Raw genomic sequence first — 27,192 nt, 5'->3', positions numbered from 1 at the left:
GGTTTCTACCTGGGACCCTCACGTGTAGGCAAATGCCCTACATGATGTACTATTACTCCGGCCCCCAGACTTCAGTCTTGAAAGAAATGAGTAGGGAGTGCAAAGTTTAAAAGATACGTGGTGTACCCCCCCATACACACACTGTGGGAAGTGGCCCTTAATATTTAATAATAAAGAGTTGAGTACAGACCAGAGATATAGCTTGGTAGTAGAGTTCCTGTCTTGTCTATATGAGGCCCTGGATTGGATTCTTGGTGTTAGCAACTTCGTTTTTTTTGTTTTGGTCCACACCCAGGGATGTTCAGGGATTACTCCAGGCTCTCTCTTAATTTCTCCATTTTTGTTCTCTTGTTTTTTATCTTATTCTCTTGATTTCTCCCATCTTCTTCTCAGCCCCTTTGATCCAGTCACACTGGATTCCCCCTACCTTTTCCCTCACTCCCCCCACCCCATTTCTGGAGTATCTGGAATATCTATCTTTGCTTGACAGACTTTCTCCAGATTTAGGGCTTATTCTTAACTAGTTGCTTAGGGGTTCACAAAGTGCAACATACTGATTTGGTTTTTGTTTTGCTTGATTTGGGGGCCACAGTTGGTGGTGGTGAGGGTCTTTTCTGGCTTTCTGCTCCTCAGTGATCCATCAAGATGCTGGGGTCCCATATGTAGTTCTGGGCTACATGGGTTGTGGCAAACTGGGTTCTGCCACAACAAAGGCAAGAGCCTTTTCCACTCCTACTTTTCTACCCTAGTGTCAGGGATTGGATCTTACCTGCACATATGCAAAGCTTGCTCTCAGCCCATTGATCTATTGCTCTGACCATCTATAAAGTTTCTTAGCCTTTTATACATCCTCACTAAAGTTCTTTGTCTTTTGTGTTTTTTTTTTGTTGCCACTCAACACACTTATTACAATTAAGTTTTAATTGTTTTAAATGGGATGTTTGGGATTTGCTTTAAGGAGAGGAACGGAGAGTAATATAAATGAAGTATGGTTGGGCATGTTACTGGAATTGTTGTAGCTGGGAATTGTATAGTCATCAGTTAGGTTTACTGAGCACCTTGTTCAGGAAAAGGAATGACAGACTGAGTGAACCCTTTTACAAAGTTTTAGTGCTTGTAAATGTCCCATGGTTTCACATTTTCCCACTTATATTAGTAAAATAGGCAAAACTAAATGACTGAACTTAACATTCCATGCTTGTTGTTACCCCCATTTTAACATGGGTCATCTGGGGTTAGAGAGATAGTAGTGGGTAGGACTTTTGGCCTTGCCTGCAGCTGACCCAGGTTTAATCCTATATAAACTTTAAGCCCTTCCAGCAGTGATTCCTGAGCTCTGCTGTGTGTAGTCCCAAAACAAAAGCATTGGTCTCTTTTGTTTATGGTCAGAACTTTAGTTTTTCTAAAGCATAGAGCCCCTTAGTGTATAGTTTTGTATCCCCTATTGGTATACAGTACTTTGTTAATTAAATGTTTCTGGTTTTTTGTAGGTAATCCCACTGTATCTGGCATGTCAGATATGGATTATCCTCTACAAGGACCTGGGTTGCTATCTGTGCCGAATCTTCCAGAGATCAGTTCCATTCGAAGAGTTCCTCTCCCACCTGAGCTTGTGGAACAATTTGGACGTATCCTACCGCAATTTAACTCTTAAAAAAAAAACAAACAAACTTTAAATTGGTGGCACTTTGAATTTTTACTATTTTGTTTGTTTGGTTTTTGTTTTGGTTTTTGGACCATGCCCAGAGATGCTTGGCCGTTATTCCTGGCTCTGCACCCAGGAATTTGAGACCATATGGGATGCTAAGGATCGAATCTGGCCAGCCCTGTGCAGAGCTGTGCCCTACTTGCTGTGCTATCTCTCCAACCCCGCTTTGATTTTTTATTTAATATGTTGTATATGAGTTCATTTAAGAGTTTAACTGAAAATAAGTTAAACTATGGCTACTTTGCTATGTGCCTAGAACATTTCATACATTGAATATTGAAGTTGAGTCACCTTTGAATTGTTTGTGGGCCATGAGAAAGTGGATTGTTTACAAGGAACTTCTTTTTTTGTTGTTGTTTCTTTGCTTTTGGGCTATGCCTGGTATGCTTGGTGCTTACTCCTGGCTCTGTGCTCAGGGATCGTTTCCAGTAGAGCTCTAGGGACCATATGGAGTGCCAGGGATTGAACCCAGTTCAACCACATTCAAGAAAGTGTCCTACCCATTAAACAATCTCTGACCCCATATTTCTTAACTTTCTGCTAGAGACATTTCCTTATATTAGGAATTATTTTCTTTTTGCAGTTGTTCCATTGTCTCATAATGAAACAAAAATCAATTATTTGTCTATTTTTTATTTTGTTTTTGGGCCCCTAGGTTATTCCTAGTGGTGCTCAGAGGACTATATGAGATTCCAATGATCAAACCTAGATTGGAAGCTTTTAAGAGTAGCATCATACTCAACTGTACTATCCCTCCTGCCCCAGACTTTATTTTTGTTGTGCTATTAAAAAGCTCAAAAATTGTCATCTAACTATGCCACCTAGTTTAACATGTCTTTTTTTTAATCATTGACTATTAATATGAAAGGTCTCCAGTAAAACAGTTTCTAGTGTCATAATTCAGTGAGATTGTTCATGATCAGTGTTTCTTTCCAGCTAATGAATCCATTCTTCAGAATACATTTCAAATGTACTGATAGCAGTTGTTATAGATTACAACTATTTCTGTCACATAACTTTTATTAAACCTTTAGAAATTAAGTTGTTTCTTTTGCTCTGTATTTTGTTTGTTTTTTGGGGGGCCATACCTGGTAGTTCTCAGGGATCACTCCCTGTGTACTGCTGGGGGTTCAGCAAGGGACTCCCTACCTTCAAAGCATGCCCTTAACCCTCTCATCCCTCTCTTTGGCTCTCTTTTGCACATTTTACTAAAGAATAAACATGTTAGAATTTTTTTGTTTCTGAGCCACACCTGGTGATGCTTAGGGCCTCCTCCTGATGTCACACTTAGGGGTGACTCCTAAGTGGGGCTTCGGGTATCCTTTGCTTTGCTGGAGATCAAACCTGGTTCGGCCCTGTGCGAGGCAACCTCCCTACCTGCCTGTACCATCTTTCTGGCCGATAGGTCATAATTTTTAAATCATGACTTTTAAATTGAAACTTTAAAAAAACTTTAAGAAACAGGAGATTGAAATCTTTCTACCTTACATCCATACTCTCACAGATATGCAGTGTAATTGCATGATGGGTGTGTTCCCTCCTATCAGCAGAGCGTGGCTCACCATCGACAGCGACATATTCATGTGGAACTATGAAGATGGGTATGGATTGAAGGCTGGTTTGCTTGAGCGGGAGACGAGTTTGAAAGTGTTTTGGCTAGAGTTCTACTCTGAAGTTGCTGTTTCATCTTTTGTTTGTGCAGCATCTTGGTGGTCTAATATGAACTTGAAAAGTAAAGTAAAAGTAAAGGCCCTCCAGTTGATCGTCGATTTGCTCGAGCAGGCCCAGTAACGTCTCCATTGGAGACTTTGTTGTTACTGTGTTACTTGGATGAACTTGAAATGTATATATTTTTTTCTTTTGGAAAGGGGCTACACTAGCCAGTTCTTGGACTTACTCTTGGCTCTGCTCTTAGGGATCACGCTTCTTTCTTAAATTAATTTTTATTAAAAACACTGTGATTTACAAAGTTGTTCATTATACAGTCATTTCAGGCATTTCGTGTTCCAGCAGCACCAATGTGACCTTCCCATCACCATATCCCTAGTTTTCCTCTCAATTCCAAGCAGCCCCTTTAGGCACATAACAAATTTACTTTATATTGTTTATTCCAACAAAACTGTAAGAAATGGTAGAGAGAATGGTCAGAAAATAAATCCGTAACAGCCAATTTGTGATTACTCTATAATTTTGACCTTTGTAAATAAAATTAAAACCGTTTAATACGATATAATGAAATGCCTGTTCTCATTTACATATGTAAGTTTTCAATTCTGGAATCTAAAGCATATTACATTCAATTTTATACTTGAATCTCATAGTAATAATCATGTCTCATCTGTCATTAATAAACTTAAATCAATTCTATATTAATATAGAGTCTATTCTATATTAATATATAAATGTAAATTTTGCAATTTACATTGAGTATGTAAGGCCTACATATGTAAATTTTCCCCCTACTTTATGTAAACACTAGTTTTTGAAGCTGTTCATGATGATTCGTCAGAGGCATTCAGTATCCCAACACTAATCCCACCACCACTTCCATCCTCCCTCCACCATTGTCTCCAATTTTTCCAACCGCCCTTTAAGCCTGTCCCCATAACATGCCCTCAATGATTTATTTTATATTGTTTGTCATCAATAATTTTACTAACAGAATGATCAAAAAACATTTCCTTAGAAGAAAATTAGTGTAAATTATTGTATCTCACCATGGAGACATAAAGTCCTTGTATGAAAGATTATTAAGATGTTTCAGGTGAGGCCTTGTGTAACAAGATATATTACTATCTGGTTAGTCGAGATTGGTTGCCTTTTGCATTACATCCCATCAAAGCTGGTGTGCTACTACTACTGGTTTATTAGTGTTGTAGAGCTTGAGATGTAATGGAAAAAAAATAGATTTAAGAGAAAAAATGTTTTCTCTCATACTTATGTATAGAATATATACGCATTTCTTTTAAACATGTAAACATGTTTTTTGACTTTTGACAGAGGAGACCTTGCCTACTTTGATGGACTTAGTGAGACTATCCTTGCTGTGGGACTTGTGAAACCGAAAGCTGGTAAGAAAGAAAACTTGAAGGATAACATTATATTTGCATATATATAATCTCTGTTTTAACTGAATAACATCTCATTTTGTTTGTTTTTGGGCCACATCTGGCAATGTTCAGTGTTTATTCCTGGCTCTGCTCTTAGGGAACTCTCAGGACTATAAGGGATGGCAGGGATTGAACCAGGGTTGGTGTGTGCAAGACAGAGGCCGACCCTCTGCTCTGGCCTCTGTCTGGACATTTTTTTTGTTTTTTGTTTGGGGTCCAGTCCTTGCTATGCTTATGTCCTGGCTCTTTACTCAGGGATTACTCCTAGCAAGGGTTCAGGGATCATATGTTGTGCTCTGGTTGAAACCAAATAAGCTGCATGTAAGGCAAGTGTGTGTTTTCAGAAGGTCCGGCAGCGCTCTATCTCTCCCTCCACCTGCGTTTGGTAGTTTTGAGCCGTTTCCCCCACCCCAGGGAGGTCGATGGCGATGGGCAGGCGAAGCAATGAACGAGGGCCAGGCTGGTCGGTATCAATTGTAGTTTATTCCAATCTTGAGCCTCTGCCCGAGTCTTAGCCTGAGCCTCAGTCTCTGCTCTCTCCAACCCAAGCCTCCTTCGGGCTTACAGTCTTAGTTTATATAGCTGTCACGTAGGGTGGTGACACAAAGGTGGGTTGAACATTAACAAATCAGCAAAGAGAGGTAAGACCACTCCTCCAGGAGATTAGCTCAAGGATTAAATCTCTACTTCTAATATTTCTAGCAATGTCATTCTGCATGAACACAGTAAGAGATAAACTTACAGTTTGGTTCTTCCTGAGGAAATCTCGCTATATATTCCGATATATATACATACATACATACATACATATATATTAGTCCTTAGGCCAGGTTAGTCTTCCTAGCCCAGCAGAGTCCTAGTCTCGTCGTTACTTACTTTTGGATCATGACAGCATTTGTCCATGATCATGCCCTCAACTTACAATTGAATATCTGTGGCGCTTTGGCCTGGCCCATTTTGATGCCAGGGTAGCTCACAGCTTGCTATTCAGTCCCTCGTCGGGACCCTGCTTTTGGGGTGCTAGGAACTAAGGGCAACTGAGTCAAGAAAGCATGCCCAGGAGTAAATATTATTCGGAGTCAATCAACTCCCAAGTTACAAAGCATAATATTAACTGTCTTCCTGTGTCCATACAGAAAGGACATTGCTTTAAGGTAAACTATGCAAAGGACATAACTTACAATACAAGTTCAGTGTCCTTAGAAGGATCTGATCTTACAAGATAACAGAATCTGAATTGGGAGAAAAGGTGATTAACTGGCCAGGGAGGAAAGCACAGAGAAGAGTTTACAGATAAACAGAGGAATGGGAGTGACTCGGGAGCATTGTGATGGGTGTAACCCAATAAACTTGAGCTCCCTGTGGCAGTGTTATTCTACAGCAAGCACCCTACCTGTCTATCTCTCAGGCCCCTATATTTGTATTTTAGGTCTCAGAAGCCCATAGAAGAACAGGATTTAGATTTTTTTTTTTTTGCTTTTTGAATCACACCCAGCAATGTTCAAGGGTTACTCCAGGCTCTGCACTCAGGAATTATTCTTGGTGGTGCTTGGGGGACCATATGCGATGCTGGGGATTGAACCTGGGTTGGTCACTTGCAAAGCAAATGCCCTGTCTCCTGTACTATCATCCCAGCCCTATAAACCTTTCTTAAAAAAAATTTTGTTTTGTTTTATTTTGGGGCCACATTCAGCTACTTTCAGGGCTGTCTCCTGAGTCAGGGGAGACCTAGGATGAAATCTGGTTTGGCTGCATGCATGGCAGTGTCTGGCCCCTGGAATAAAACTTTTTGCTTTGTTTTGGCTGTGCTTAAGGATCATTCCTCTTGAGGCACTCAAGGCAAGCACTTTACGCCTATACTTTCACCCTAAAATAAATTTTTTAAAACTTTCTTTTTCCTTATTTATTAACATCCCTTCAGAAAGTACTGATTCATACTTTGAAAAGTCAATCCTAAAAGTAAAGCTAGTTTATGCTAAGACATAGGGCATTTGCCTTCCATGTAGCCAGCCTAGGTTTGATCCTCAGCTGCCATATGGTCTTCCACGAGTGATTCCCAGGTACAGAGCCAGGAATAACCATCCCTGAGCATCGCCAGGTATGATGGAGGGGGGAAAAAAAAGGAATTTTTTCTTTTGGTTTTGGTTCCCTCCCAGCTACGCTCAGGGTTTATCCTGGCTGTGGTGCTCCTCAGGGGAACCATACGAGGTACTGGAGATGGAACCCTGTTCAGCTGCATGCAAGGCAAGTGCCCTATCCACTGTACTGTCATTCTAGCCCAGGAATCATCTTTTAGTGACTGACGTTTTTTACTTATGTTCTAAAGGTTTATGTATAACATGTCAGAATTCTGGGGACTCATTCGTGCTAAAAACATTATTTTCTTACTGCTTATGTGCTGGCTGTTTATTGAATAATAATCCTTACCTGCATGTATTTTATCTTAGGCATCTTTCAGCCACATGTCCGACACCTTCTGGTTTTGGCAACTCCAGTGGACATAGTGATTCTTGGACTCAGCTATGCTAATTTGCAAACAGGTATATCTGTCCATATGTTGTGTTTTGTTGTACTTTTGATCAAAGTCATGGGCTCACTAATTCAAGGCTTATGCCTCTGTCACTGAGCCACATTCCTCGCAAATGTTGTTCTTTAAATTTGATTTATTAGGTTTTTTTTTTAATGGGGGGCACCTGACGATGCATAGGGTTCACTCCTGGTGGTATGTGGGGAATCATGTGGGATACCATGTTGACTGTGTGTCAGGTAAACACCTTATGCTGCACTATTGCTCACTCAGGCTCCAATGTCGTTGGGTTTTTTTGGTTTGTCTTTTAATTAAAGCGTGTTGTTTGTGTCGAGTGATGGTATGATGTGTAGAGTGCTTGCCTTGCTTGCAGCTGATACCGCTTCAATCACATATTCACCCCATATGGTTCCCTGAGTCTACTAGAAGTGATACCTGAGTGCAGAGTCGGAAGTAAGCCCTGACTGAGCACAGTCAGGTATGGCCCAGATACTAAATAAATAATTTTAAATGGCCGTTTTGGCCTGAATTGAAAGATACTACATTTTTTTTTCTCTTACTGTCATAAGAAACTTGCAGTTTATTGTAGTCGCATTCAGTGACTTCTTTAGCTTTAGCAGTGGGGTAATAATAACTCATTTTGAGTGATTTAAATTAGTGATTATTAGCACCATCTCTTTTTTCTTTTGTCCAAAAATTGAATGATTTAGGTTCTTTTTTTGTGGGCGTTTGAGGTGTGTCACCGTCAGGATTGCTGGGGCTCAGTGCCACTCCCAGTGGTACAGAATCTGAGGAGTGGCATGCAAGGCTAGGGATTGAATTCATAGCCTTGCACGGGCCAATCTTGTGCTCTGCCACTTGAGCCACATGGCTGACTCAATGTAGGTTACTTTTTGATAGTTTACTATGTTATATAATAATTATGTATAAGGGGCTGGCGTGATAGTGCAGCAGGTAGGGTGTTTGCCTTGTGTGCGGTCAACCAGGGTTCAATCCCCAGCATCCCACCTGACCCCCCAGCACCGCCAGGAATAATTCCTGAGTGCAGAGCTAGGAATAATTCCTGAGCATCACTGGGTATGACTCTTCCCCCCCCCAAAAAATAATAATCATATCATATATTTTATGTTATATAGTTGTAGATTCTCTTTAACTTGAATTATCAAATTATTTCAGATTTTTAAAGTTTTTTGAGTGTTCTAGAATCCTGAATATGATATGAATTCAGTAAGTATATCAGTTCTGAAGATAATACAGTGAACATTTTGACGTTCTTAAAAGCTAATAAGTATTTCTATATTCTTCTTTCTTTTTAAATAATAGGTTCTGGAGTTCTCAATGACAGTATGTGTGGTGGAATGCAATTGCTTCCAGATCCTTTATATTCTCTTCCTACTGACAATACTTACCTTTTAACAATAACATCCACTGATAATGGCAGAATCTTCTTGGCTGGAAAGGATGGATGTTTATATGAAGTAGCATACCAAGTAAGTCTGTCATTTCATAAACATTTTTTTCCTCTTCCTCCTACATGAGAAATGATAGAGTAACTTTTATTTCTGCTTACACAAACAGTTATATGTATATTTTTGGTGTTTGGGCTACCACCTTTTCTCCTCTTGGTTTCTCTTGGTTCATTTCCCAGGGATTCACTCCCTTTGGGAACCATGTGGTACTGGGGATTGAACCTGCGACTTCTGTATGGAACATGTGATCCAGCCCAGTACACTGTCTCTCCAGGTCTATTAAAATACTATTTCATTGATTTTTTTATTTTATTTTTTTAACTGCACTTGGTGGTACTTTGGGACTATTCCAAGCTCTCTGGTCTGGGGTTCATGTTGTGCTTTTGATTGAACCTGGGCCTTATGTTTGCAGTTCATGTATTCCTGACCAGAAGGCTATCTCTCTGGCTCCCTATTAACTTTTTTTTGTGGGGTGAGGGGAGATAAGGATTTGGTGGTGCTCAGTTGCTCTGTGCTCAGGACTTATTCCTGGCAGGGTGTGGGAAACTATCTGGGGTGCCTGGCATCGAACTCAGGTGGACCACTTGCAAGGAAGTGCCCTTCCCACGGTACAGTCTCTGGCCCTGGTCTTTCTGTTTTCATGCATCTGTATTTTCTTTTTCATCTGTATTTTCATATTTTTGTTGTTTTTTTGGGGGGAGAGAAGGGTGGGAGGACTCCCAGCAGCAGTGCTCAGGGCACATTCCTGGTGGTGCCAAGACGCCTTTTGTGGTGCTGAATACCAGGCAAGAGCCTTTTCCCCTGCACTTTTTCTTTGGCTCTCTTGCTATTTTTGAGATGACGGGGTGGGAGTTTGCATACCTCCTTCTTTGTGATACTGTCATACTTAGTTAAGCAAGCCTAGGGATGAACAGCAAGTTGTAGTGCTTTCTGAGAGTTTGAATTCCTTTAGAGGGTTGTTTGCACATTACCTTGCTGGATTTCATTTCTGCTGGACTTCAGTTTTCCTTCTTGTGAATCATGCTGTGATATGCCTCCTGTGTATGTAAATATTTTTGAGGGTAGAGGCTTAAAATTCTAATGTTTGGGTTATTGTGTTTATATATTTAGTATTCCCAAATTGCCCTCTAAATGTTTTGGACTTTTATCTGACATTTATAAATGTGTTTCTGTTTTCTCAATTCAGTTTTAATATTATGATTGAATTACTAATTTTGATTAATCTGATAAAGGGATACTGATTTCTACTGGATGGATTGAGAATTTTTGGTGTGTGTATTTTATCGGTCGTTTGTATTTTCTTTAAAGTGCCTTTGTTTTTTCCATACTATATTGTTGTCATTTTATGAAGTTAACATTAAACTTGCAAAATAATAGTCTAATAGTCTCATAACTAATTAGTATCACTGTTTAGATTTGAACCCTAGAAACTGCTTTACAGTCTAGCAGAACCCAGTCATTGAGACTGTAGATTATGATGTCACTGTTTGTCATTTAGATTTCATTTTAGCTATAATGGGAAAAGATTACATAAAGGCCTATACTTTGTGTAGTTTGGCATTTATGAGTAGTGCTTATAATGTTTTTGGTTTGGGGGTCACACCTGGCAGTACTCAGGGATTACAGTCTGCACGTTTAGGTTTCAGCAGTGCTTGGTGGATAAACCCAGGTCTCCCTCATGCGTAGCTTGCAGTAACCCTTTGCACTATCTCCAGGCCTGACCGACCGACTTACCTTCCTTCCTTCCTTCCTTCCTCCCTCCCTCCCTCCCTCCCTCCCTCCCTCCCTCCCTCCCTCCCTCCCTCCCTCCCTCCCTCCCTCCCTCCCTTCTTTCTTTCTTTCTTTCTTTCTTTCTTTCTTTCTTTCTTTCTTTCTTTCTTTCTTTCTCTCTCTCTTTCTGGGGCTACACCTGTCCATTCTTAGGGCTTATTCCTGACTCTTCTTAGTTACTCCTCGCAGTCCTTGGGGACCATAGGAGATGACAGGGATTGAACCTGGATTGGTTGCAGCAGTTCCCTACTCACTGTACCATAAGAAGATCCTGTAGCCTTTTTATTTTTAGAACTTATTTATTTTTTGGTCCGGGGGGTCACACCTGGCATTGCTCAGGACTTAATCCTGGTTCTGTGCTTGGGGATCACTTCTGGTGAGCTTACGGGACAATATGGGCTGCTGGGAATTGACCACAGGTCAGCAGCAGGTGAAACAAATGCCCTACCTGCTGTACTATTGCTCCAGTCTCCTGCTTTCTACTTTCAAATAGGAGGGCTTTTTTTTGATTTGGTTTTTGGGCCACACCTATTTGTGCTCGGAGCTTATTTCTGGTTCTGTGCTCAGGATCACTCCTGGTAGTACTCAGGACCATAAGTACTGCCTAAGAATCTAGCCAAGATTGGCTGCATGCAAAGCATATGCCTTAACCTTCATACTATGTCGCAGCCCTCAAATAGAATTTTTTTTAATAAAATTAATATTATTATTATTTAAAAGAATTTTGTTTTTGTTTGACACCTGATGATACTCGGAGATTACCCCTGGCTTTGCACTCAGGAATTTCTCCTGGCAGTGCTTGGGGTACTATATGGATTGCCAGGGATTAAACTCATGTTGGCTGTGCACAAGGCAAGCACCCTACTTGCTGTACTATCGCTCTGGCCTCTTAATAAGATAATTTTCAAAATAATTAACATAATTAAAATGTGGGCTTCCTAATATAGCAGTGCCATTCTTGCTGAAATAGACACAGCTAATAAGTTGAAAGCAGTGATTTTATGATAGCCAAATATATTTTCTATTTTTAATTACAGAGCTGAAAATAATACTTTTAAGTAATATGTCTATAATTACTGTTGTTTCACTAAGATTTGAGAATTGTTTCAAACATGAATATATAGTGTTATTATGACAGGAAGGAGTATCCACATTTACGAATCCTTTTTTCTTTCAAGGCAGAAGCAGGTTGGTTTAGCCAAAGGTGTAGGAAAATAAACCATTCAAAGAGCTCCCTTTCTTTCCTTGTTCCTTCATTGCTGCAATTCACATTCTCGGAAGATGGTAAGTAGAAACCAATTTGGTGCACAGATTTGCTGTTGTATTAGAGGGTTGTAATCCCATCCTGGGATGGCCATGTGATGGAGCACATATTTTTGTGGTGCTGGAGGTCACACACTGTTTTGAATCCAGAAATTTCCCCGCCAGTAATGCTGGGATTCCACCGTTCTTGCCCTCTAGGCAGTGTAACCCATCAAACTCAGGGTGTTGAAAATGCAAGGCAAGTGTTCAACCCCTGAGCCATACATGGGGGTCCCTGGAAAACAAAAATCTGAAATATTATTGACTTTAATATTTTCTTTAGAAAGTCTCATTTCTGGGCTATAGAGAGAGTCCAGCATGTAAGGCTTTTGCTTTGCATGAGGGTGGCCCAGGTTTGATCCCGACACCCCATACGGTCCCCTAAGCATTGCCCGGAATAGCCCCTGAGCATTGCCGGATGTGGTCCAGGAACCAAAAATAAACGAAAATATCTAACTTTATCCTTAAATTGAAAATTTCTCAGGGATGGAGAGTTAGTACAGGGGTTAAGGGACTTGTTTTGTGTGCGGCTCACCTCAGTACCAGATGGTCCCCTGAGCATAAGCACAAGAGCTGGGAGTGTCCCATTAGGCACCACCAGCTGGGACTCAAATGTCCTCGCCCCCCCCCCCCCCCCCAATGTTTTATTAAATAGTCTGGTATGAAATCACAAGTTGCTTTTTTCTTTTTTGTTTCTGAGTCAAACCTGACAATACCCAGGGCATATACCTGACTGTGCACTCAGGAATTGCTCTTGGTGGTGCTTGGGTGGGCCACATAGGTGCCAGGGATTGAACCTGGATCAGGTACGTGCAGGGCAAATGCCCTACCTGCTGTACTATCTCTGCCCTGGGGTAGATTCATGAAGTCTCTGAAAGGACAAGAGGTATACCAAACAGGTTGTGTGTTTTATTCCAAAGTTTCTATAAATTATTGAGCATGATCTGATTTATATATATGTACATATGCTCATATAGTTATATATTTTATATATATTATGTATAATATAGAAATATGTGTTTATTTACATATATGTATACACATACATGTAAAAAATAAAAGTCTGAGACTTAATTTTTTTCTTTTTTTTTAATAATGTAGGAGTACTGCTATTTATTCAGTCATTGATTAAGCTGATTCAATTTTGCATGAATCCACTTAATTTTGGCGGGAGGGGTTAGTTAAATCTCCAGTATGAAATTTATATGTGATTGTTTAAGAATTGAGAGGTTTAGATGAAAATAATGCTTTTAGAATGCTTTAGTAAAATAAATACACCTAAAGATGTTTCTATAACTAAATTTCTTGCGGTTTGTTGAGTGAATTACTGAAGCAAACTATAACGTTCTTTAAGGAAAGGAATAAAATCTAGAATTTTTTTAATTGAATCATCACAAGATGTACAGTTACAAAGCTGTTCATGGTTGGTTTTCAGTCATACAATTTTCTAACACCCATCCCTCCACCACTGTACATTTCCCACCACCAATGCTCATTGCCTCTCCTTTCAATCTTTCTCTCTCTGGCTCTCTCTGGCTCTCTCTCTCCCCCCCTTTCCTCCCCTCTTTCCTTTCTCTTTTCTTACCCCAATTCCCACCCCACCCCCACCCTTGTGCATTATGGTTTGCAATACAGGTACTGAGAGGTTATCATGTATGTTCCTTTACCTACTTTTAGCATACAGTTCTTATCCAGAGGAAATCTAGAATTTGTTGTTAGCTGGAGAAATAGTGCATTGGATAGATCCTTGTCTTGCAGGCAGCCGATTTGGGTTCAGTCCCCAGCATCCCATGTGGTCCGCCAAGCACCTCCAGGAGTGATTTAGGAGTATAGAGCCAGCAGTAAACACTGAACACTGCAGGGTGTGATGCCCCCCTTAACCCCCTCCCCAAAAAAAGAAAGGATAGAATTTGTTCTTTGTCTTAAAATTCATTTAGATGACAGAATAACTTTGAGGGCGATGTGCATAATGTAGCCTGCTTGCTATTTGCTTTTTTCACTGTTTTCTCAAATTCTTGATTTTTGTCCTTATGTAAATTTCCTAGGATTAATCTAAAAGTGATAGAAAGTCATGTACTGCAAAGTTCTTTTCTGTTTTGTTTTGGGGTGGGGGGTTGCCACTGTTGATGCTCAGGGATTACTTTTGACTCTGCGCTCAGGAATTACTCCTCATAGTTCTTGGGAGACTATATGGGACTCGCAGTTAGCTGTGTTCAAGGCAAGTGCCCTACCCTCTGTGTTACCTCTCCAGTCCCCAGTAAAGATTTAGGTGAGCAATTTACACTACTGTTTGATTTGTTAATTTCAGGGTTTCTCTTTTCTTTTTTGTCTTTTAGATCCTATTGTTCAAATTGCAGTTGATAATTCTAGGAATATTTTATATACACGATCTGAGAGAGGAGTAATACAAGTAAGTATTAATATTACACCAACATTAGCAAAGTGGGTAGGACGTTTGCCTTGCATGTGGCTGACCCGGGTTGGATTCCTCCCTCCCTCTCAGAGAGCCCAGCAAGTACTGAGAGTATCCCGCCCACACGGCAGAGCCTGGCAAGCTCCCGGTGGTGTATTTGATATGAATACGAAAACAGTAACAAGTCTCACAATGGGGATGTTACTGGTGCCACTCGAGCAAAAGTCGATGAATTACGGCTAGGTAGTGTTACAGTGCTATCTATTTTAGGGGAAAGGGATGTCTTGGATCTTTGTTTTGTTTTATTTGGGGAGCTATACCCAGTAGTGCTCGAGGATTACTTAAACTGTTGTTTTCAGAGAAGCATGTGGAGCTGGATATGAAACTTGGACCTCCAGCATACAAAAAATTGCTTTTAGCCCATAGAATGAGATCGTTAGTCCGATGGAACATTTTAGTTTTTTTGAACATAATTTTTTAGGAAAAAAAGTCCACTCTTGGGGCTGGAGAGATAGCACAGCGGGTAGGGCATTTGCCTTGCACGCGGCCGACCTGGGTTCGATTCCCAGCATCCCAAATGGTCCCCTGAACACCGCCAGGAGTAACTCCTGAGTGCAGAGCCAGGAGTAACCCAAAAAGCAAAAAAAAAAAAAAAAAAAAAGTTCACTCTTGGACTTTTCCTATGAACTTCATTTTTTAAAAATTCTAACGTTAGTAACTAGAGAGATAGTACAGTGAGTAAGACACTTAGCTTACTTGTGACCGACCCAAGTTCTATTCCCGGCATCTCATGTGGCCCCGCTGTACCACTGGATATAGTTCTTGAGTGTAGAGCCTGGAGTAACCCCGAGTATCACTGGGTTTGACAACCCCCTATCTCTGCTCCCCCAGCAGAAAAAATTCAGACTTTATAATGAAAATTTTCGAGTTATTTCTTTACTGCTATGAGATACCAAAATCAAAGTATTCCTAAAAAGAAAAATTATATTTAATAAAGTTGTATTTGAATTTTTATTTTGTAAAATGTTTGTAATTCATTGTGTTAAGTGTTAAGTTTAATTCATTGTGTTAAGTGTTAAGTTTGTGTTAAGTTTAATTCATTGTGTAATTTTTATTCACAGGTTTATGATTTGGGTCAGGATGGACAAGGAATGAGCAGAGTTGCCTCAGTGTCACAGAATTCTATTGTCTCTGCTGCTGGGAACATTGCTAGGTAATAATGTAATTTATTTTTGGCATTTCATTTGAAAGGTGTAATTCTGCTGTTAATGTGCAGCGTACTAATATTACTTCCTCAAAACCTTTTTGGAAATCTAGGGATATTTAAGGAAATGACATCACTGGCTATATTTGAAAGGGCTGCTGAAAATGCCTTCATTTTTTTTTTCATTAAAATAAAAAATTTTTTTGATTTGGGGGCTCAGTGGTGCTCAAGGATTACTCCAGACTCTGCACGCTGGAATCACTCTGGGCAGGCTCAGGGCACCATATGGGATGCAAGGGATCAAGCCTGGGTTGGCTGTGTGCAAACCAAGTGCCTTATTCAATGTAGTATTGCTCCATATAATCTAAGATGAATGGTCAAAACTTCAGGAACAGTGGTCCATCTGTATAGCTGCTTAACTGTATAACTGCCTATGTTTGTTCTTGGTTCTTTTAAGTGTTGTTTTGTTTGCTTTGGGGCCACACCTGGTGGTGCTCAGGGCTACTCCCGTCTCTAGTTCAAGGAACAATCCTGGCGGGACTGGGGGACCATATGGGGTGTTGGGATTCAAAACTGGGCTTGCTGTACATGAGGCAAGCGCCTTACCCACAATACAATCTTCTCAGCCCTGGAGCTTTTAAGTTTTAGTTGGTCTATCCAGTTAGTTGTTTTCACTAGGGAGCTACATGTCTCAAAGTCCCCCTTTAGATTGGCATGGTTCAAATTTAGTCTAATATTGGACACAATGCACACAGTTTCCAGTTTTATTATCTGCATTGTTTTTGAGAAAACTTAAATTAGAAGATGGTGTAATGTCTGATCTCAAAAAGTGCTGCCACAGGGTTGGAGAGATAGTACAGCGAGTAGAGTGTTTGCCTTGCACGCTGCCAACCTAGGTTCAATGCTTGGCATTCCATATGGTCCCACGAGCACCACCTGGTTCTATACTGATGGATAACTCCTGGTGCGCTTAGGTGGTATTGGGGTTTGAAACTGGTTTTCCCTGTCTGTTATGGTATGGCCCCAACCTTTAGAATGATTCTTTTTAAGCTATTGTCACTAAATTTGATATGAACTTTTAGTAGCACTGTATCAGAAGACTAATAGGACCAGAAATGGGTCTCTGTGGTAAAGTGTATGCCTTTTGTGTGTGTGACCTGAGTTTGACTGCAGGCACCACAAAAGAAAGGAAAAGGAAACTCATCAAACTAGTTTTCCCACTGTTGAATACATGGTTAAGATGTTGACTAGATCTCTTTAATATAAAGGTTTGTTTTTATCCCCATTTTTGTTCTTGATTTTTGCTATAATACTCTGTTTTTGTTTTATTTTTTATGCCATAATAATACCATGTTCCCTATCTTCTATTAATCTAATAGATGTACCCTTTTAGAATCCTTGAAGCAGGCTTTATCATCATCATAATAATAATGTAACAAACATGCAAGAGTTTTTGGTAGTTCTTTGTGGCTATTGTATTGCTTTCCTAAGAAGTTTTAAACTATTTTTTTAGACCTGTAGAAATACTGATAGAAAATGCTCTGTATGATTTTGTGTAAAATTTTTGTGAATTTTTTAAAAGCAATACATTTTTAAAACCGAAAATTTTTTGTTTTCTTTTAGAACCATAGATCGTTCTGTTTTTAAACCAATTGTCCAGATAGCAGTGATTGAAAACTCTGAATCATTGGACTGTCAGTTACTGGCTGTAACACATGCAGGTATGTTTTATTTATATTTCTGTCTGTATATGCAGTTTTCAGATTTTGGGAGTTATAATTTGAAAATGTTTTTGCTTTTTTTTTTATGTAGGAGTACTGCTATTTATTCAGCCACCGATTAGCTGATTGAATTGGCCATGAACTCTACCTTATTTTTTTTTTTCATTTTTTGTAATTTTATTTATTGAATTGCTGTGAGAGCAGTACAGAGCTTTCGGGTTTAAGTCTCGGTCATACAGTGAAACCCGTACCTTCACCAGTGCCCATTCTCCAACCCCAAAATCCCCAGTATACCCCCATCCCAACCCTCCCCCTAACTGTGGGGCAGATGATTTCCACATTATTCTCTCTCTACTTTGATTACATTCAATATTTTGACACCAGACCCACCATTATTATTTGGGATTTTACCCCAACACTCAGATCTGCCAAAAAGGCAACAGTAGACAATTTGTTTTCTATTGCTGGTTATGAATAACATGATACCACGTGGCTGCAGTAGTGGTTGCACAATTTTGAATTAACAAAATTTTAACAATTAAATCTGGAGGGATTTCGGTCAAAACCTACTGGTTCCGAGATTTGTTCCTGAGTCTCTTGGATCATGGCCGTCAAGCAGCTTGATCAGGAGCCAGAAAGGCCGTTCATGGGCTGCAACTTGGGGTCTCGTGACGGGGAGTAAAGGGCCGGCTCCACCCCATCCTGTGAGGCCCCGTGTGTCTTGTCACTGCGGGCCCAAACATGACTGTCCAATGACTTTGGCAGATGGCAGCCACCGAGTCACCAAGGGGGAGCAGGTGGAGGGACAGCACCCTTTCCCCCTTGGGGTGACAGTAACCCACTGCACGGTCTGGACATATTTCTGCCAAAAGCCATTGGGTTCCGAGATTTATTTCTGAGTCTCTGGGATCATGGCCATTAAGCAGCTTGATCAAGAGCCAGAGAGGCCCGTTCATTGGTGGCGACTCGGGGTCATGTTAGGGTGGGGGAAAAAAGGGCTGGCTCCACCCCCATTACATGAGGCCCCGCGTGTCTCATCACTGCGAACCCAAACCTGTTTTTGCTTTTGTATCATTTTCCATTTCTAAATTATCATTGCATTACGAATAATTCACAAAGTAAAGGATTTTGAAAATTTGAGATTCCTGAGATTCTATCTTTTTATAAATAAGCAAAACCAGTCCTGAACAATAAAGTCATTTTTTAACTTCAGTGGCAACCTAAATTAGAACTCAGGCTCCTATGCTTATAGTTTTCAGGTTGTCTGTATAGAATGTATGGATAATGACAATGTCATTGAAATCCACTTCTGCTAATAGTGATTTAAGATCAACAAGAAAGAGGCGGGGGCGGAGTCTGGCTTAAAGGGCCATGCTTTACATGTGGGAGACCCAAGTTCAGTCTCCAGCATCAGATGATCTTCCTCGTTCTGTACCAGGTGTAGCCCCTGAAGACTGCTTTTGTGTGACCCTCAAAAAAAAAAAAATTGGCAAGAAAGTTCAGAAGCAAAAATTTTAAAAAAGGGTTCTGAAATATTAGGAGAATGATGTATATCTTCCTAAGACTGTGAGTAATAACATATTCCTTGGGTCTTCTTCATTTTCTATTACCTATTAATAATTTTACTCTTCTTCAGGTGTAAGATTGTATTTCAGCACTTGTCCGTTCAGACAGCCATTAGCGCGACCTAACACATTGACTCTGGTTCATGTCCGCCTACCTCCTGGATTCTCAGCATCGTCAACAGTGGAAAAGCCTTCAAAAGTGCACAAAGCTCTTTACAGTAAGGGTAAGTTCAGATTGTAAAGCTCTATCTCACTCTGATTCAATAAAAAAAAGGGAAAAAAAGTAAATGTAAGTTCGGAAATAAGCACTTAAAGTGGGATTCTTAAGATTATTAAAATTAGGGATCGGTGCAGTTACTAAATAGGTTGGAGTGTGTACTTTGCGGAAAATTCAGGGTTGATCCCTGGTACTTTATGGTCTTTCAGTGCTGGGGGTATGCAACACTGAGTATCCCACATTCTCCAAACGGAAAATGCGGTATATGTTTTGAGGTGTTTGAAAATAACAGTTTATTCAATGAGATGGGGTTTTTGCTTGCTTTGTGGCTGCTCTTGACTCTGTTCAGGATTTATTCCTGGTTTAGTGCTTTGGGTTCACGCCTGGTGGATCAAGGGACCGTATGGAGTTCCAGGAGCCAAGCCTGGTCACCTGCATGCAAGGCAAGCGCCCTACCCACTGCATTATCTCTCAGGCTCTCTGAAATGAAATTAATTTTTTTTTAAATTTTTGACTTTGGGTCACACCCAACGATGCTCAGGGTTATTCCTGGCTATTCACTTAGGAATCACTGCTGGTGGAGCTTGTGGACCATATGGGATACCGGGAATCGAACCTGGGTCAACCATGTGCAAGGCAAACACCCTACCCGCTGTACTGTCGCTTCAGCCTCTGAAATGAAATTAATTTAATTGCTACAACTTGGAAATATTTTAGTTTTTATACATATGCCTCTTCAGCAGGAAAACCAAATCAAGCAAAAATATTCTAATATTTTTGAATATTAGAGGGACTGAGCAAGAGTACAGTGGGTAAGATGTTTGTCTTGCATGCGGCCAACCAGAGTTGATCCTGAGTAGACCTATATGACCCCTCTTCAGTATCTCCAGAAGTGATATCTTGAGTGCAGAGCCAGGAGTTAGTTCTGAACACTACTAGGTGTGGCCCCAAAACAGAACAAAAAAAGCCCACAAAATATAAAACAAATAATGAGTTTGCTTTTTGTTTTTGGGCCACATTGGGTGTTTCTCTGGGGCTTACTCCTTGATCTGCACTCAGGAATAGCTTCTGACGGTACTTGGGACCATATGGAATCTTGGGGATCAGGGTCAAACCCAGGGATTGAACTTAGGTCAGCTGCAGACCCAGGTCAGCCGCGTGCAAGGCAGACATCCTACTGTTGTACTATCTCTCCAGTTCCTCAGACAATGATTTTTGAAAGCCATTGTTTTTGGTGAGATAAGAACAAAAGTTTGTGATGTGGATGGTAGAAAAAAGAATATGATGTCATTACTTATTTACTATAAGGGATCTTATAGTGCTACTTACTATAACGGGTCTTAATAGTGCCACTTCTGTGTGAAAATGTTGTTGTTGCATTAGCACTTTTACAGAACCACTATAAAGTGTACAAAATATAGATTAAGAAATCAATGTATTTACAACTCTGAAGCTGTTGTGTATAGAAATGCAGGAGGTTTTGGAAGGTTGACAAGAGAGAGGGTACAAGTTGGTTTTTCTATTTTTTAGTTTCTGGTCTGAGGGTAGGACATCATCATTATAACGTAGAATGGCTAAAACTATAGATGAAAACATCCACTAGGCCTTCCTCACCATTCTCTTCTGAGAGAGTTTGAATCAACTAGAGCAATAGAAAAAAAACTTTTTTTAAATGTAGGGGTACTGCTATTTATTCAGCCACTGATCAAGCTGATTGAATCGGGCGTGAACTCCACGTTACATTTTTAAAAAATTGAATCAATTAAAATTTTTTTTAAAAATAAATTTTTTAAATGTGAGATAGTAAAGAAAGATGGCGGCCGCACGGGAGCCTTGTGGAAAGCGGGTTTGAGCTGGGCTCGGGGAAGCGGCGGGGACCTCATGGGAAGGGGGGCTTTGTGGGCCGTCCCCCACGCCCCACCGAGGTCGCCAGCTGCCCCCCACGAGCGGCTCTCCGGCACGGCCACGGCCCCGGAGGCACAAGGACTTAGCACAGAGAACCAGCCGCTTGGAGCAGAAAAGCAAATGGACTTGTGTTGATTCGCGCCACCAAGCCTGCCCAGAGGGGGAAGGGCGTTGACCGGCCCGCCCGCTCCTCTCTGGAAAGAAAGATGGCGGCCACACGGGAGCCTTGTGGGAAGCGGGTTTGAGCCGGGCTCGGGGAAGCGGCGGGGACCTCATGGGAAGGGGGGCTTTGTGGGCCGTCCCCCACGCCCCACCGAGGTCGCCAGCTGCCCCCCACGAGCGGCTCTCCGGCACGGCCACGGCCCCGGAGGCACAAGGACTTAGCACAGAGAACCAGCCGCTTGGAGCAGAAAAGCAAATGGACTTGTGTTGATTCGCGCCACCAAGCCTGCCCAGAGGGGGAAGGGCATTGACCGGCCCGCCCGCTCCTCTCTGGAAAGAAAGATGGCGGCCACACGGGAGCCTTGTGGGAAGCGGGTTTGAGCCGGGCTCGGGGAAGCGGCGGGGACCTCATGGGAAGGGGGGCTTTGTGGGCCGTCCTCCACGCCCCACCGAGGTCGCCAGCTGCCCCCCACGAGCGGCTCTCCGGCACGGCCACGGCCCCGGAGGCACAAGGACTTAGCACAGAGAACCAGCCGCTTGGAGCAGAAAAGCAAATGGACTTGTGTTGATTCGCGCCACCAAGCCTGCCCAGAGGGGGAAGGGCGTTGACCGGCCCGCCCGCTCCTCTCTGGAAAGAAAGATGGCGGCCACACGGGAGCCTTGTGGAAAGCGGGTTTGAGCTGGGCTCGGGGAAGCGGCGGGGACCTCATGGGAAGGGGGGCTTTGTGGGCCGTCCCCCACGCCCCACCGAGGTCGCCAGCTGCCCCCCACGAGCGGCTCTCCGGCACGGCCACGGCCCCGGAGGCACAAGGACTTAGCACAGAGAACCAGCCGCTTGGAGCAGAAAAGCAAATGGACTTGTGTTGATTCGCGCCACCAAGCCTGCCCAGAGGGGGAAGGGCGTTGACCGGCCCGCCCGCTCCTCTCTGGAAAGAAAGATGGCGGCCACACGGGAGCCTTGTGGGAAGCGGGTTTGAGCCGGGCTCGGGGAAGCGGCGGGGACCTCATGGGAAGGGGGGCTTTGTGGGCCGTCCCCCACGCCCCACCGAGGTCGCCAGCTGCCCCCCACGAGCGGCTCTCCGGCACGGCCACGACTCCAGGGCACAGAAATCAATCTCTTAACTAGCTAACTTTTAATAGAAATTCTTCCAGGGTCAATAAGTAAAATAGCAGAAATTCAAAACCGCGTGGCCGCTATCGCGGCCGCGCGACATCATTTTATTCTTAAACCAAGTTGTAGAAAGCAAATCATTTCACAACGCTGTTTCAGCATGTCTGATTGGGGGGGGGGGGGTGGGTCGTAAACTCTAAACAATAATGGTGCATCTTCTATCGAAATAATCTATCTAGTCAAAGTAGATAGAGTATTAACTAGAACTCATCTGCCTCATAAGAATTGGGAGGGGTGGGAGGTGGGGGTCTATTGGGGTTCGGGGTTAAAAATGAGTATTGGTAAAGGGAAATGTGTTCGGTATCTACATGACTGAGACCTAAACCCGAAAGCTCTGTAACTTTTCCCACAGTGATTCAATAAATAAATAAATTATAAAAAAAAAAAAAAAATGTGAGATAGTTACAAAACTGTCATGCTTGAGATTGAGCCATACAATGATCTAACATTCATCCCTCCACCAGTGCTCACCCTCCACCACCAGTATCCCCAGCATATATCCCCCCACCCCCCATCCCAGTCCTCACCCTGCCTCCATGGCAGGCAATTTCCCCATAAATATTATCTCTCTACTTTTTGGTATTTTGTTTTGCTCGAATGTTCCCACCACCATTTAAGCCTGCCTGCCAGGGGCAGATACCAGATCATTTATTGTCCATTGCTGATTTAGAATATCTTGGGAACCATGCCACGCACTTCTGGAATCCTAGTTTGTAAATTGGGTTCCAGAGACATTTCCATAGGGCACTAATCAATTTTGGGATTCAGTTGGCTATCTCTGGACTGGGGCTGTTGGTGTGCTAAGATGGCGCCTGGTGGCACATTGTGGGCATGACAGCCAGACCGATGAGCGGGCAGGGAGCTGGGAAGGGACAACCCGCCACCTCTGCCACCACTCAACATGGGGATTTAGTCCTGGAACCCGCATACCTGGGCCTTCCTTGTGAAAGCTCTTGGTCACTGGGATTCCATCTAGAGTTGGTGGGGAGACTGCACCTGCTCCATCTGGGGTGCCCCAATGAAATTGACTCAGTAAGGGGCCCGGAGAGATCTCCCACTCTGGTGTCTTCTGGGACTCGTGAGCAAAATAAAATTTAATGTCATATTTTTGTCACTAGAAAGCTAGGAATGATGATATAAATCTTATAAGAAATATTCCATATAAATTATGTTTAAATATCTTACTAATCCCTAAGTTACATGTGCAAAGATTAAAATAAAGCATTCCCAATGAGGGGGAAAAGAAATGAGCAGAAATTTGAACTCTGTACGAAGAGACTGACTTTGCGATCTGAGTCCGGTTGGTTTAAATATCTGATGGTTGGTCTAGAGTGATAGTACAGTGCGTAGGGCATTTTGCCTTGCACACGGCCGACCTGGCTTCAGTCCCCAGCATCCCATATGGTCCCCGAAGCACTGTCAGGAGTAATTCCTGAGCGCAGAGCCAGGAGTAACCCCTGAGCGTTGCTGGGTGTGACCCAAAAAGAAAAAAAAATCTGATAGTGTGTTTATTTAGTTTGGGAATTCTTTGAGTTTTTTAGATCCAGGTAACTTATTTTTACCTCATCTTTGGGGAATTCTCTTTATTATTTTTTCTCATAAGAATTCTGTTACCCAGGTATGAGACTGCATTGATGAGGCATGAGGGGCCTTGTGGGATAGGGGGTGGAATCGGCCCTGCTCCCACCATGACAATGCTCCGGGTTACCTCCCTCAAACGCCTCCTCCAGCTTCTGAACGACCATGATCTCAGAGGCACACAAACCAGTCTCGGAACCCAAGGGCTTTTGGCAGTACACCCCCTAGGTTTATTACTAAAATATCAGAAATGAAAATTCGCATGGCCGTTATTGTGGCCACACGACATCATATTCTCTTCATAATCAGCAATAGAAAACAAATTATCTAATGATGTCTTCTTGGTAGGTCTGAATGTTGGGGAAAATTCCAAATAATAATGTTGGGTCTTTTGTCGTAATATTGAATGTGATCCACGTAAAGAGAGAGAGTAAAGTGGAAATCTGCCACATGCGGGGGGTGGGTGGGAGGGGGGTATACTGGGGTTCTTGGTGGTGGAAAATGTGCACTGGTGAAGGGACGGGTGTTTGATCATTGTATGACCGACTGAGACTTGAACTGAAAGGCTTCGTGACTGTTCTCATGGTGATTCAATTAAAAAAAAAAATTCTGTTCCTTGGACCAGAGAAATAATACAGTTTGTAAGGTGCTTGTCTTGGACTCAGCCGGCCTGAATTTGATTCCCAGAACCCCATATGGTCTTCCAAATCCCACCACAAGTAATACCTTAGCCAAAAGGCAAGAAAGAGTAAACCTTGAGCACTCTGAGGTTTGGCCCCAAAACAAAAGATTCTGTCCCTGTCTCCCTGTGTCCCACCCCGCACACACCAATAATGTGACCACTGTTACTCTTGATTTGGCCTAATACAGCTCTCACATTATCTTTTCTTTTTTTTTTTTTAATTTTGGGGCCATACTTGGTGGTGCTCACGGCCTTTCCTCCTGACTGGGCACTCTGGAATTGCCTGTGGCAGTGCTTGGTGACTGTGGGGTATGGGGGAATTGAATCCCAGTTGCTGCTTGCAAGGCAAGTGCCCTGCCTGCTATACTATTGCTCGCACACCTGTATTAGGTTTTGGGGGCCGGGGGATGTGCCTCCTAGGCAGTACTCTGGTGGCCCAGGAGCCACTCCTGTGGATACTCTTGTCAGCTAGGTAGGTAGTTCAGTGCAAGGGGCCAGAGGCTTGCTGCAGGGGACCACCAGGGCAACCCGCATTGGTGCTCAGTAGGTCCAGGATAAAACCTAGCAGTGCTAGTGCAGGGTTCCAGGGATTGACCTGGCCTTGGCTATATGACCTTGTTCATGGACTTATTTTTGTAATTTGTTTTCTTACAAAAATGAAAGCTGTGTGTGTATCTGTAATTAATATTTAGATTTAATGAGGATGTGTAGTTTGTGGCACCATATGATTCTGTGCATTGAATTTCTAGGTATCCTACTGATGGCAGCTTCAGAAAACGAAGATAACGACATTTTGTGGTGTGTCAATCATGATACATTTCCTTTCCAAAAACCCATGATGGAAACCCAAGTAAGTTAGACTTAACCTGAGTCATGTCACGAATTCTTGGTAGAATTTTAATTGAAGATGTAGTTATAAGGAACTTGATCTGGCTTTTGTTTGTTTTGGGCCATACCCAGCAATATTCAGTGCTCAGGGTTTACTCTTGGGTCTGTGCTCAGGAGTTCTCCTGGCAGTGCTTGAGGGGACAAGATATGTTGCTAGGGATTTGCACCTGGGTCTTGGGTCCTGGGTCAGCTGCATGCATCCTGTATCATCTCTCAGACCTGGGAAAGAATTGTTTTCACTCCATTGCTGTCGTGGAGATGTGGAGATGGCTGGGCTCTGGCTGCACATAGCCCTGTCTGGGTGCAACACAGCAGGTTGGGGTGCTAGCACACTCCACAGTGCTCACCAGGGTTTCATTCCTGCAGTTGTCATCTTTGCAGGCATGTTTGCCAGGGGCCTCCTTCTCTCCTTGTGGAGCTCACTCACATCCTGGTTGTAGTGGTCTTTGGGTTCACTGTAGTACTCAACCAGGTGCTAGCCAATTAACATACTCTTCTCTCTGCTGTTTACATTTTTCAGTTGTAATGCTCACTGGGTCAAACAGTTTTTTATTTATAGAACTTTTAAAACATACACAGTGATCAAACATTTTATCAACTAGAGAATCCCCACATTAGTGAATTACCAGCTTTTCTTCATCTTTCACATTTCTTCCCTACATATATATATGACATTCTGTGGTGTGTCAATCATGATACATTTCCTTTCCAAAAACCCATGATGGAAACCCAAGTAAGTTAGACTTAAACCTGAGTCATGTCAAGAATTCTTGGTAGAATTTTAATTGAAGATGTAGTTGTAAGGAACTTGATTTGTATATAAATGTGTACACACAGATAAAAAATTGTGTTTCATTGATACAGAGATCCGGCACAGCTCAGCCTGTCCCACCCCAGACCTTCTTCTGGGCCACCTATTTCAGGCCCCCAGCTGAAAAGAGCTGAGACTACTTAGCAGTGCTCCCGGCTTCTCCCCACATTGTCGCTCCCCATGCCTGGGGACCAGGTGCTGGAATCAAATCCAGGCCTTCGTCTTGTAAAAGCATGTGCACCAGCCGTTGAGCTACCCTCCAGCCCTCACCATATATTTTCAAATGGATCAGTAGAAGAAAAACGATACTAAAGGAAAACAAATAAGATAGATGTCAGACAATGGAATCTGGGAGCTGAGCATTTAATTTATTGCACATTTAGACAGTTTTGAGCTTTGAGTTCTTAGCATTTTTTTCCCTTGGTCCTTTTTGGTTTTGCTTTGAGTGGGTTTGTTTTGCGTTTATTTTGGTATAGGCTCACACCCAGTGGTGCTCAGGGCTTACTCCTGGCTCTGCACTCAAGAATCACTCCTGAAGGGTTTGGGGAACCATATGAGATGCTGGGGATCTAACCTGGGTCAGCCCATACCGGGCAAATACTCTACTCACTGTACTATTGCTCCAGCTCCAAGATGTCTGATTAGATATATAATAGTGTAGAATTTCAGGCTTTTGAGAATATTTGTGTTAATATTATTACATGTTTTTATAAGATTTTGCTCTATATCTGTAATAATGTGTAAACAAATTATTTCCTTTAACATAGATGACTACCAGAGTTGATGGTCATTCTTGGGCTCTTTCTGCAATAGATGACTTGAAAGTAGATAAGATAATCACACCCTTAAATAAGGATCATATTCCAATAACTGACTCACCTGTGGTTGTACAGCAGCACATGTTACCTCCAAAGAAATTTGTTCTCCTCTCAGCACAGGTATGTCAAGCGTTGTACCATTGTTGCTAAGTCAAGTTCACGTAAATACAT

At 42.2% G+C, this 27,192-nt stretch overlaps 1 protein-coding gene across 1 annotated transcript in view; it reads left to right on the top strand.

Annotated features, from left to right (window-relative positions):
* The window catches only part of NUP155 (nucleoporin 155), a 69,786-nt gene that overhangs the window by 1,206 nt on the left and 41,388 nt on the right, over positions 1–27,192 (top strand). The window contains exons 2-13 of the mRNA XM_056112050.1: positions 1,491–1,628; positions 3,213–3,309; positions 4,709–4,779; positions 7,266–7,358; positions 8,669–8,835; positions 11,763–11,868; positions 14,223–14,296; positions 15,421–15,512; positions 17,127–17,224; positions 18,861–19,013; positions 25,254–25,354; positions 26,971–27,141. Of these exons, the coding sequence (XP_055968025.1) occupies positions 1,491–1,628; positions 3,213–3,309; positions 4,709–4,779; positions 7,266–7,358; positions 8,669–8,835; positions 11,763–11,868; positions 14,223–14,296; positions 15,421–15,512; positions 17,127–17,224; positions 18,861–19,013; positions 25,254–25,354; positions 26,971–27,141 (1,361 nt within the window). The remainder of the gene's footprint in view (positions 1–1,490; positions 1,629–3,212; positions 3,310–4,708; positions 4,780–7,265; positions 7,359–8,668; positions 8,836–11,762; positions 11,869–14,222; positions 14,297–15,420; positions 15,513–17,126; positions 17,225–18,860; positions 19,014–25,253; positions 25,355–26,970; positions 27,142–27,192) is intronic.

Source organism: Sorex fumeus, unplaced genomic scaffold, assembly GCF_029834395.1.
Source record: "Sorex fumeus unplaced genomic scaffold, SorFum_2.1 ptg000015l, whole genome shotgun sequence".
Classification (NCBI taxonomy): domain Eukaryota; kingdom Metazoa; phylum Chordata; class Mammalia; order Eulipotyphla; family Soricidae; genus Sorex; species Sorex fumeus.
The sequence above is the reverse complement of the archived record's forward strand: the minus strand, read 5'-3'. Positions and strand labels throughout refer to the sequence as shown.